Here is a 12917-nt window from a genome sequence, read left to right as displayed (position 1 = left end):
TACCTACTACAGATGTCAACTTTTAGAGCCTTTTTTAAACAACGGAACAACATGAGCCACTCTCCAATCCTCCAGCACCTCACCCGTAGATACCAACATTTTAAATATTTCAGCCAGGGCCCCTGCAATTTCAACACTAGTCTCCTTCAAGGTCCGAGAGAACACCCTGTCAGGTCCTGGGGATTTATCTACTCTGATTTGCCTCAAGATAGCAAGCACCTCCTCCTCTTCAATCAGTATAGGTTCCATGACCTCACTACTTGTTTGCCGTATTTCCATTAACTCCATGCCAGTTTCCTTCGTAAAAATACAGACGCAAAAAAAACATTTAAGATCTCCCCATTTTTTTCAGTTCCATACATAACCAACCACTCTGATCTTCAAGAGGACCAATTTTATCCCTTACTATCCTTTTGCTCTTAATATACCTGTAGAAGCTCTTTGGATTATCCATCACCTTGACTGCCAAAGCAACCTCATGTCTTCTTTCAGCCCTCCTGATTTCTTTCTTAAGTTTTCTTTTGCACTTTTCCTCAAGCACCTTATTTGCTTCCTGTTTCCTATACATGTCATACAGCTCTCTTTTCTTCTTTATCGGAGTTCCAATATCCCTTGAGAACCAAGGTTCCTTATTCTTATTCACTTTGCCATTAATCCTGAGAGGAACATACAAACTCTGCACTCTCAAAATTTCTCCTTTGAAGGCTTCCCACCTACCGATCACATCCATGCCAGAGAACAACCTGTCCCAATCCACATTTTAGGGATCGCTCCCTACACAACTCCCTTGTCCATTCGTCCCCCCCATCCCTCCCCACTGATCTCCCTCCTGGCACTTATCCGTGTAAGCGGAACAAGTGCTACACATGCCCTTACACTTCCTCCCTTACCACCATTCAGGGCCCCAAACAGTCCTTCCAGGTGAGGCATCACTTCATCTGTGAGTCGACTGGGGTGATATACTGCGTCCGGTGCTCCCGATGTGGCCTTTTATATATTGGCGAGACCCGACGCAGACTGGGAGAGCGCTTTGCTGAACATCTACGCTCTGTCCGCCAGAGAAAGCAGGATCTCCCAGTGGCCACACATTTTAATTCCACATCCCATTCCCATTCTGACATGTCTATCCACGGCCTCCTCTACTGTAAAGATGAAGCCACACTCAGGTTGGAGGAACAACACCTTATATTCCGTCTGGGTAGCCTCCAACCTGATGGCATGAACATCGACTTCTCTAACTTCCGCTAAGGCCCCACCTCCCCTTCGTACCCCATCTGTTACTCATTTTTATGCACACATTCTTTCTCTCACTCTCCTTTTTCTCCCTCTGTCCCTCTGAATATACCTCTTGCCCATCCTCTGGGTCACCCCACCCCCTTGTCTTTCTTCCCGGACCTCCTGTCCCATGATCCTCTTGTATCCCCTTTTGCCTATCACCTGTCCAGCTCTCGGCTCTATCCCTCCCCCTCCTGTCTTCTCCTATCATTTTGGATCTCCCCCTCCCCCTCCTACTTTCAAATCCCTTACTCACTCTTCCTTCAGTTAGTCCTGACGAAGGGTCTCGGCCTGAAACATCGACTGCACCTCTTCCTACAGATGCTGCTTGGCCTGCTGCATTCACCAGCAACTTTGATGTATGTTGCTTGAATTTCCAGCATCTGCAGAATTCCTGTTGTCCACATTTTTTAGATCCTTTCTCATTTCTTCAAATTTGGCCTTTTTCCAGTTTAGAACCTCAACCCGAGGACCAGATCTATCTTTATCCATGATCAAGTTGAAACTAATGGTGTTATGATCACTGGAACCAAAGTGTTCCCCTACACACACTTCCCTCACCTGTCCTAACTCGTTTCCTAATAGGAGATCTAATATTGCATCCTCTCTAGTTGGTACCTCTGTACAGGCATCCACTAGTCTCATGAGACCATGGATTTGTGCCTTGGGAGGTTTCCAGGGCGCAGGCCTGGCAAGGTTGTATGGAAGACCGTCAGTTGCCCATGCTGCAAATCTCCCCTCTCCACACCACTGATGTTGTCCAAGGGAAGGGCACTAGGGCTGATACAGCTTGGCACCGGTGTCGTTGCAGAGCAATGTGTGGTTAAGTGCCTTGCTCAAGGACACAACATGCTGCCGCAGCTAAGGCTCAAACTAGCGACCTTCAGATCACTAGACCGACGCCTTAACCACTTGGCCACGCACCAACACCTCTATATATTGATTTAGAAAACTTTCCTGAACACATTTTACAAACTCTAACCCATCTAGACCTTCAGTATGGGAATCACAATCAATATGTGGAAAATTAAAATCCCCTATATCACAACTTTATGTTTCCTGCAGTTGTCTGCTATCTCTCTGCAGATTTGCTCTTCCAATTCTCGCTGACTCTATAATACAACCCCATTAATGTGGTCATACCTTTCCTGTTTCTCAGCTCCACCCATATGGCCTCGGTAGACAAGCCCTCTAATCTGTCCTGCCTGAGCACTGCTGTAACATTTTCCCTGACTAGCAATGCCACCCCCCCACCCCCACCCTTCATTCGTCTGCCTCTATCACGTCTGAAACATCGGAACCCTGGAACATTAAGCTGCCAGTCCTGCCCCTCCTGTAGCCAAGTTTCACTAATGGCTGTAGTGTCGTAATTCCATGTGTCAATCCATGCCCTCAGCTCGCCAGCCTTCCCCACCATACTCCTGGCATTGAAATAGACACACTTCAGAAGATTATTACCACCACACACAACCCCTCTGTTTGAGAGTTTGCATGAACTTTTAACATCAATTATTTTCACCCCCGCTCCACTATCTGCTCTGGCACTCTGGTTCCCATCCCCCTGCAAATCTAGTTTAAACCCTCCCCAATAGCACTAACACACCTCCCTGCAAGGACATTGGTCCCCTTGTAGTTCAAGTGTAACACGTCTCTCTTGTACAGGTCCCACCTGCCCCAGAAGAGGTCCCAATGATCCTGAAATCTGAAACCCTGCCCCCTACACCAGTTCCTCAGCCACCTGTTCATCCACCAGAGCATCCTATTCCTACCCTCACTGGCACATGGCACAGGTAGCAATCCTGAGATTACCACCCTCGAGGTCCTGCTTCTCAACTTCCTACCAAGCTCTCTATACTCACTGTCCAGGACCTCCTCACTCTTTCTTCCTACGTCATTGGTACCGATGTGTACCATGACATCTGGCTGATCACCCTCCCACTTCAGAATGCTGTACACGCGATCAGAGACATCGCTGTCCCTGGTACCCAAGAGATAGACGTTACTTACTTGGATTTCCAGAAGGCGTTTAATAAGGTGGTATATAAAAGCCTTATCCATAAGATAAGGATGCGTAGAGTTGGGGTTGATGTATTAGCATGGATAGAGGATTGATTAACTAATAGAAAGCAGAGATTTGGGATACTTGGGTGTTACTCTGGTTGGCAATCAGTGCTGAGTGGTGTTTTGCAGGGGTCGGTGCTGGGCCCACAACTGTTCACAATATACATTAACGATCTGGAAGAGGGGACTGAGTGTAGTGTATCTAAGTTTGCTGATGATGCTAAATTGAGTGGAAAAGCAAATTGTGCAGAAGGTATGGAGAGTCTGCAGAGAAATATAGATAGGTTAAATGAGTGGGCAAGGGTCTGGCAGATGGAGTACAATGTTGGTAAATGCGAAGTCATCCACTTTGGAAGGAAAAATGAAAGAGCAGATTATTATTTAAATAGTGAAAAATTGCAGCATGCTGCTGTGATGAGAGACTTGGGAGTGCTTGTGTATGAATCACAAAAGGTTGGTTTGCAGGTGCAGCAGGCTATCAAGAGGGCAAATGGGACGTTGGCCTTCATCACTAGAGGGATTGAATTTGAGAACAGGGAGGTTATGCTGCAACTGTACAGGGTACTGGTGAGGCCACACCTGGAGTACTGCGTGCAGTTCTGGTCTCCTTACTTGAGGAAGGATATACTGGCTTTGGAGGTGGTGCAGAGGAGGTTCACCAGGTAGATTCCAGAGATGAGGGGGTTAGACTATGAGGAGAGATTGAGTCGCCTGGGACTATACTCGCTGGAATTCAGAAGAATGAGAGGAGATCTTACAGAAAGATACGTAATGCCCTGGTTCATATTTTTACTATTATGCTGCATTTACTTCATTTTGGCAGTTCTGTAAGAGCAGCTAGTTTTCAGATTGCTCAGGTTTCAGCTTGTTTGGGTTATTGTTGAAGATAAGAGATAAGGAGAAATAGGTGCCATCCAATTACAACATACAAACATAAGAAATAGGAGCAGGAGTAGGCCATCCAGCCCATCGAGCCTGCCCCGCCATTCAATAAGATCATGGCTGATCTGTCCGTAAACTCAGCTCCATCTACCTGCCTTTTCCCCATAACCCTTAATTCCTCTACTATGTAAAAATCTATCTAACTGTTTCTTAAATATACTTAGTGAGGAAGTCTCAACTGCTTCCCTGGGCAGAGAATTCCACAGATTCACCACTCTCTGGGAAAAATAGTTTCTCCTCATCTCCATCCTAAATCTTCTCCCCTGAATCTTGAGGCAATGTCCCCTAGTTCTAGTCTCACCTACCAATGGAAACAACTTTCCTACTTCGATCTTATCTATCCCTTTCAAAATTTTGTATGTTTCGATAAGATCTCCTCTCATTCTTCTGAACTCCAGATAGTCCCAGGCGACTCAATCTGTCCTCATAGGTTAACCCATCATCCCTGGAATCAACCTGGTGAACCTCCTCTGCACGGCCTCCAAAGCCAGTACATCCTTCCTCAAGTATGGAGACCAGAACTGCACACAGTACTCCAGGTGTGGCCTCACCAGTACCCTGTACAGTTGCAGCATAACCTCCCTGCTCTTGAATTCAATCCCTCTAGCAATGAAGGCCAACATTCCATTTGCCTTCTTAATAACCTGTTGTACCTGCAAGCCGACTTTTTGCGATTCATGAACAAGCACTCCCAAGTCCCTCTGCACAACAGCATGTTGCAATCTTTCACCATTTAAATAATAATCTGCTCTTCTATTATTCCTTCCAAAGTGGATGATCTTGTATTTACCAATGTTGTATTCCATCTGCCAGACCTTGGCTCACTCACTTAACCTATCTATATCCCTCTGCAGACTCTCCACATCCTCTGTACAATTTGCTTTTCCACTCAGTTTAGTGTCATCAGCAAATTTTGCTACACTCCACTCACCACCGACTGCCAACCTGAGAAACACCCATTTATACCAACTTTCTGCCTTCTATCGGTTAACCAATCCACTATCCATGCCAATGCACTTCCTCCGCCTCCATACATCCGAATCTTATTTATAAGACTCTTGTGCAGCACCTTATCAAACATCTTCTGGAAATCTAAGTATCCGACGTCCACCTGTTTCCCTCTATCCACTGCACTCATTATGTCCTCAAAGAACTCCAGTAAGTTTGTCAAACAGGACCTGCCCTTTCTGAATCCTTGCTGCATCTGTCTAATGGAACCACTCCTTTCTAAACGTTTTGCTATTTCTTCCTTACTGACAGCTTCAAGCATTTTCCCGACTACAGATGTTAGGCTAACTGGCCTATAGTTGCCTGTCTTTTGCCTACATCCTTTTTTAAAAAGTGGTGTGACATTTGCTGTCTTCCAATCTGCTGGGACCTGCCCAGAGTCTAGAGAGTTTTGATAAATGATTACCAATGCGTCTACTATAACCTCCGCCAATTCCTTCAACACCCTGGGATGCATCCCATCACGACCAGGGGACTTATCTACCTTCAGGCCCTCGAGTTTTCTCATCACTATCTCTTTAGTGACAGTGATTTTATCAAGATCCTCACCTCCCACTTCGTCCATAACATCATTCTTTGGCATATTAGACGTGTCCTCCACTGTGAAGACCGACACAAAATAGTCGTTCAATGCCTCGGCCATTTCCTTATCGCCCAATATTGATTTCCCCTTCTCGTCTTCAAAGGGACCTACTTTGACTTTGGCCACCCTCTTCTGCTTTATATATTGATAAAAACTTTTGCTATCTATTTTTATATTTTGTGCTAATTTACTTTCATACTCTATCTTCCCTTTCCTTATTTCTTGTTTAGTTTGTTCTTTGCTGCTTTTTAAACTTTTCCCAATCCTCCAGTCTCCCAGTACTCTTTGGATGGTCAAATTGAAAGGGGAGTTTCTTTGGTGAGGGACACTAACGTTGGGCTTGGGGTTTTTGTTCAAGAGGAGATGAAGATGGACGACGCAAGAGAGAGGAGCCTGTCGAACTCGACCTGGACTAGGACAGTGATTCGACGAAGACAAGGGTGAATTCAATTGAGGATCAGTAACTATGGAGAAACCGTGAGTTCCAACTTGTGCACTAATGACTGTTTCATTAAAATGGGCCCTTTTCTTTATTTTGTTCTTTTCTTTACTAAGCCTTCAGTCAAATTAACAATCATAAAGATAATCTTTTAATCGTATGCAGTGTACTGTCTGCTATTTCACGGCACTAATTAGCAACAGGGTAGTGAATTACACAGCATCCACACAAACCGGGGTTTGGGGTGGGGGAGTACCTCAATCTGACCAGTTTGACGGGGCCGGAGAGGGTCTTCCCTAGATTTACGCAGCCAACGAAACCGGGGCCTTCAATGCGGGGGTATCGTCTGGGATCAATTTTGTTAGATGCTGTGTAATTGTCCTGAGCAATGATCCAATGGGTTGTGTGTTTAAGTCTGTGCTAAGCTGGCCGGTAAAGTGATTACGATACGTGATTATGGATACTGCAGGAGTTGAGAGGTGGTGCAAATCCACTCAGTTACTGGTAATCAAAGCGTGTGTGTTGAGTGGGGTAGACATTTATATTCCTGATGACTTGTTCATTTGAACTTTAAGTACTGATAAAGTCATAGGAACAGTTACGATTGTGGAGTGTAGGTTTGACAAAATGCTGGGCAAAGACTTTGTTTTAAAAACATAGAAAAACATAGAAACATAGAAAATCTACAGCACAATACAGGCCTTTCGGCCCACAAAGCTGTGCCAAACATGTACTTAATATAGAAAACACAAAATAATTTGCAGATGCTGAGGTCAAAGCAACACTCCCAACACGCTGGAGGAACTCAGTAGGTTGGGCAGCATCCGTGGAAAAGATCGGTCGACGTTTCGGGCCGGAACCCTTCGTCAGGACTGTAGGGGGAAGGGCCAGAGGCCCTATAAAGAAGGTGGGGGGAGGGTGGGAGGGAGAAGGCTGGTAGGTTCCAGGTGAAAAACCAGTAAGGGGAAAGATAAAGGGGTGGGGGAAGGGAAGCAGGGAGGTGATAGGCAGGAAAGGTGAAGAAAGAATAGGGGAAAACACAATGGGTAGTAGAAGGAGGCGGAACCAAGCCCATTGTGTTTTCCCCTATTCTTTCTTCACCTTTCCTGCCTATCACCTTCCAGTCATCCCTACTCCCCTGCCTTCACCCCATACCCTTTGATGCCCTGGCTAATCAAGAAACTATCTGTCTCTGCCTTAAATAAATCAATGGTTTGGCCTCCACAGCCACTCGTGGCAACTAATTCCACAGATTTACCACCCTCTGACTACAGTAATTTCTCTGCATCTCAGTTCTAAATGGACATCCTTCAATCCTGAAACTGTGCTTTCTTGTCCTAGACTCCGCTACCATGGGAAATAACTTTGCCATATCTAATCTGTTCAGGAATGTTTCTATGAGATTCTGCCCCCCCCCAACCCCATTCTCCTGAACTCCAGGGAATAGAGCCCACGAGCTGCCAGACGTTCCCAATACGGTAACCCTTTCATTCCTGGAATCATTCTCATGAACCTCCTCTGAACCCTCTCCAATGTCAGTATATCCTTTCTAAAATAGGGAGTCCAAAACCACACACAATACTCCGTGTGGTCTCACAAGTACCTTATAGAGCCTCAACATCACATCCCTGCTCTTATGCTCTATACCGCTAGAAATGAATGCCAACATTGCATTCACCTTCTTCACAACCAACTCAGACTGGAGGTTAACCTTTAGAGTATCCTGCACAAGGACTTCCAAGTCCCTTTACACCTCTACATTTTGAATTCTCTTCCTGTCTAAATAATAGTCTGCCCGTTTATTTCTTCCACCAAAGTGCATGACCATACACTTTACAACATTGTATTTCATTTGCCACTTCCTTGCCCATTCCCCTAAACTATCCAAGTCTTTCTGCAGGCTTTCTGTTTCCTTAACACTACCCACTCCTCCACTGATCTTTGTATCATCAGCATATTTAGCCACAAATCCATTAATCCCATAGTCCAAATCATTGACATAAATTGTAAAAAGTGGCTGTCCCAACACTGACCCCTGTGGAACTCCACTGGTAACCGGCAGCCAGCCAGAATAGGATCCCTTTATTCCCACTCTCTGTTTTCTGCCGATCAGCCGATGCTCCACCCATGCTAGTAACTTCCCTGTAATTCCATGGGCTCTTGTCTTGCTAAGCAGCCTCATGTGCGGCACCTTGTCAAAGGCCTTCTGAAAATCTAAATACACCACATCTACTGCATCTCCTACATCTCCTTGGTCTACCCTGCCTGTAATTTCCTCAAAAAATTGCAGTAGGTTAGTCAAGCAGTATTTTCCTTTCAGGAAATCATGCTGGCTTTGGCCTATCTTGTCATGTGCCTCCAGATACTCCGTAATCTCATCTCTAATAATCGATTCCAACAACTTCCCAACCACTGATGTCAGGCTAACAGGTCTATAGCTTCCTTTCTGCTGCCTCCCACCCTTCTTAAATAGCAGAGTAACATTTTCAATTTTCCAGTCATCCGGTACAATGCCAGAATCTATCGATTCTTGAAAGATCATCGTCATTGCCTCCGCAATCTCTCCAGCTACTTCCTTCAGAACCCGAGGATGCATTCCATCAGGTCCAGGAGATTCATGCACACTCAGACCATTAAGCTTCCTGAGCACCTTCTCAGTTGTAATTTTCACTGCACGTACTTCACTTCCCTGACACTCTTGAATGTCCGGTATACCACAGGCGTCTTCTACTGTGAGGACTGATGCAAAATACGCATTCAGTTCCTCTGCCATCTCTGCGTCTCCCATTACAATATCTCCAGCGTCATTTTCTATTGGTCCTAAATCTACCCTCAACTCTCTTTTATTCTTCCCTGTAGAATCATGCTAAACACAACTTTTCCTAAAGTGTTAGCAAAAAATATGCAAACACATACCTATTAGTGTCCCAGGTGATTACATTTCCATCAAATCCTGATGTAACCAGCAGTCTTGTGTTAGTATCATACTCAATGTTCTTTACCCAACTCGTATGGCCATGCAAGGTGCAAACCTTCGTGTTGAGGTTTCGTAAGTCCCACAGTGCCACTGTGGTGTCATCAGAACAAGTAGCAAATAGCCTGTTGTCAAGAAACCTAAAGGAAAAGCAGAGAACGCACAGATATTACAACAATTATAAAACACGAGTGCAGTGTAGCATTCACTGAATGTGGTCTTTAATTAAAATCTAAACTGTGTGGTGTACACACACACGTACGCCCACAGACATGCACACCCCAAAAATATAACATTCTCATCTCAATCCTATACAGATCAAAACTACAGAATGAACAAACTGAAAGCAACTCAATCTGCTGGTCAACCAGCATCTCTGTGAAGAAAGGAATTAATAACGTTGAAATACTGCATCAGGATTTATTTCACAAATGGTTTATTGCTCCAGATTCTAGAATCTACCATATGGCCATAACATACAGGAGCAGAATTAGACTATTAGGCCCATCATGTCTGCTCCGACATTTCATCATGGCTGACCCACTTTCCCTCTCAGCCCCAGTCTCCTGCATTCTCCCCGTATCCTTTCATGCCCTGACCAACCAAGAATCTAACAACCTCTGCCTTAAATATATGTAAAGACTTGGCTTCCACAGCCCCCTGTGGCAATGAAGTCTATAGATTCAGCACTCTTTGGCTGAAGAAATTCCTCATCTCCATTCTAAAAGGACACCCCTCTATTCTGAGGCTGTGTCCTCTGGTCCTAGACTCTACAAGCAGTGGAAATATCCTCTCCACATTCTCTCTGTCGAGACAAGACCATAAGACAAAGGAGTAGAATTAGACCATTTAGTCCAGTGAGTCTGCTCTGCCATTCAATCATGGCTGATCATTTGTCCCCCCCTCCTCAGCCCCACTCCCCAGCTTTTTCCCCGGAACTTTTGATGCCGTGTCCAATCAAGAACATCTCAATCTCTGCCTTAAATGACCTGGCCTCCACAGCTGTCTGTGGTAACATATTCCACAAGTACACCACCCTCTGGCTAAAGAAATTTCTCCACATCTCCATTTTAAATAGACTCCCCTCTATCCTGAGGCAGTGGCCTCCTGTCCTAGACTCCCCCACCATAGAAAACATCCTTTCTACTTCTACTCTGTCTAGGCCTTTCAAAATTCAAAAGGTTTCAATGAGATCCCCCCCTCATCCTTCCTAAGGGTGATTTATACTTGTGCGTCAAGCTTACGCCATAACCTACGCAAGTGGGCAACGCGCATTGTGAGCATTTATACTTGTGCGTTGGTGTGTCTGCGTCACTCTGCAATTCGCGCACGTAACGCGTGCGCACACACCTGCCCATGCAAGGCTTCATGGTCACAGTAGTCTTTCTTGGGGTAAACAAGTTTAAAGCCAGCATCTTTTTTCATAAAAGCAAAATGTGTCCTCCATAATTTCGGAGGTCTGTAAAGCTTTATGGAAAGCATTGCAGCCAGAGTTCCTTCCCTGCCCTTCAGTCGCCCACTGGGAAGCTATTGCAGCGTAGGAGGAAATGCGATGCTACCAAGCGGACCAATCACAGTTGTTGTGGTCTGCGTTGCCACAACGCATGGTTACATTTTGGGAGAGGTGCGTGTCAGGCTACAGCATAGGGATCCATGTAAGCACTGCGTAGGGTTCGCAGCTACGCCGTATCTACGGTGTCGATTTGACGCAGAAGTATAAATCAGCCTTAAATTCCAGCGAGTACAGACCAGAGTTTCCTATGATAAACCTTTCATTCCCAGAATTATCCTTGTGATTCTCCTCTAAACTTTCTCCAAAGCCAGCACATCTTTTCTTCGTTGAGGAGTCTAAAACTGTTCACAATACTCAAAGTGAAGCCTCACCAGTACTTTATAAAGCTTCAGAATCACATCTCTACTCTTGTATTCTAGACCTCTTGAAGTGAATGCTAACATTGCATTTGCCTTCCTCACCACCGACTCTACCTGCAAGTTAACCTTAAGGGTATTCTGCACAAGGACTCCCAAAGTCCTTTGCATCTCATATTTTTGGATTTTTCTCCCAGTTCAGAAAATAATCTGCACATTTATTTCTTCTACCAAAGTGCAAGATCATGAATTTTCCAACATTGTATTTCATTTGCCACTTTCTTACCCATTCTTCTAATCTAAGTCCTTCTGCAGCCTATCCGTTTCCTCAATACTACTTGCCCTCCACCAATATTCGTATCATCTGCAAACTTGGAACAAAGCCATCTATTCCACCATCATTTATATACAGCACAAAAAGAAGTGGTCCCAGCAGCGAACCCCTGCGGAACACCACTAGTCACTGGCAGCCAACCAGAAAAGGATCCTTTTATTCCACTGACTGCCTACTACCAATCAGCCAATGCTCTAACCTTGCCAGTAACTTTCCTGTAATACCATGGGCTCTTAATTTGGTAAGCAGCCTCATGTGTGGCACCTTGTCAAAGGCTTTCTGAAAGTCCAGATGTATAACATGCACAGCATCCCCTTTATCTGTCCTATGTGCAATCTCCTCAAAAATTCCAACAGTTCGTCAGACTGAAGGTTTGGCATCTGTCTTCACTGTGGAAGACACTAGCAGTTTGCCAGGTGCCTGCGTGTATCAGGGAGCAGGGGTGAGTACCATTGCCATTACAAAGGAAAAAGTGCAATGCAAACTGAAAAGATCTTAAGGTGAATAAGTCACCTGGACCAGATAGACTACATCTCAGAGTCCTGAGAGAGGTTGCTGAAGAGATAACAGATGCATTGGTCATGATCTTTCAGGAAACACCTCTTTTTTCCTTCTAGGGAGAGAGAGAGAGAGCCCGTGGTATGTCGAATTACTGGGTGAACGAGAAATCTTTGGGGTATTGCAAGTCTGTGTCTTTACTGATGCTTTGCTGCACAGTTGAGTGCTCGGTGGGGGGCCAATGCTTTTTTTGCTGGTGGTGGAGGGAGAGTCATTGCTTTGCTGCTGTTTACACATGGGGGGGTGCTCGGGCGGGGGCTTTGGGCTTCTAATATTTAATTGTCATTCGTTCTCTGGGGTAGTACTCTGCTTTCATGGACCATTGCAAAGAAAAAAAATTTCAGGATGTATATTGTATACATTTCTCTGACATTAACTGCACCTTTGAAACCTTTGAATCATTTGATTCTGGCACGGTCCCAGAGGACTGGAAATTTTCAAAAGTCAGTCCACTCGTTAAGAAGAGAGGATGACAAAAGAAAGGAAATTACAGGCCAATCAGCCTAACCTCAGTGGTTAGGAAAGTGTTGGAGTCTATTATTAAGAATGAGATTTCAGGGTACATGGGTACTAATGATTATGTCAAAGTCAGCTTGGTTTCGGTAATGGGAAATCTTGCCTGACAAATCTGTGTAATGCGCTGTAAGGTTTCACTGCTAATGTAATGGCCTCTCTGTAATTTTTCAGTGCTAGGGGTTTGGGAATGTGTGCTAGCCAATGAGAAGCGGGTTGTTCTTTCTTGTGGGTCTGGGAGCAGGGATTTGGCGGTCTCTTGTTGGCGAGAGGTGAAGAGAGAAGACGCAAATGGAAAGAGTTGGTAGATCACCAGGCAGAGTGGACTCGGAGCGACATTCAGGGGAGGTCGATGGGGGTT

At 45.1% G+C, this 12917-nt stretch overlaps 1 protein-coding gene across 1 annotated transcript in view; it reads right to left on the bottom strand.

Annotated features, from left to right (window-relative positions):
* The window catches only part of wdr32 (WD repeat domain 32), a 72248-nt gene that overhangs the window by 36420 nt on the left and 22911 nt on the right, over positions 1-12917 (bottom strand). The window contains exon 3 of the mRNA XM_063042559.1: positions 9225-9422. Coding sequence (XP_062898629.1) covers positions 9225-9422 — 198 coding nt within the window. The remainder of the gene's footprint in view (positions 1-9224; positions 9423-12917) is intronic.

The sequence above is a fragment of the Mobula hypostoma genome, chromosome 3, assembly GCF_963921235.1.
Source record: "Mobula hypostoma chromosome 3, sMobHyp1.1, whole genome shotgun sequence".
In the NCBI taxonomy this organism is placed as follows: domain Eukaryota; kingdom Metazoa; phylum Chordata; class Chondrichthyes; order Myliobatiformes; family Myliobatidae; genus Mobula; species Mobula hypostoma.
The sequence above is the reverse complement of the archived record's forward strand: the minus strand, read 5'-3'. Positions and strand labels throughout refer to the sequence as shown.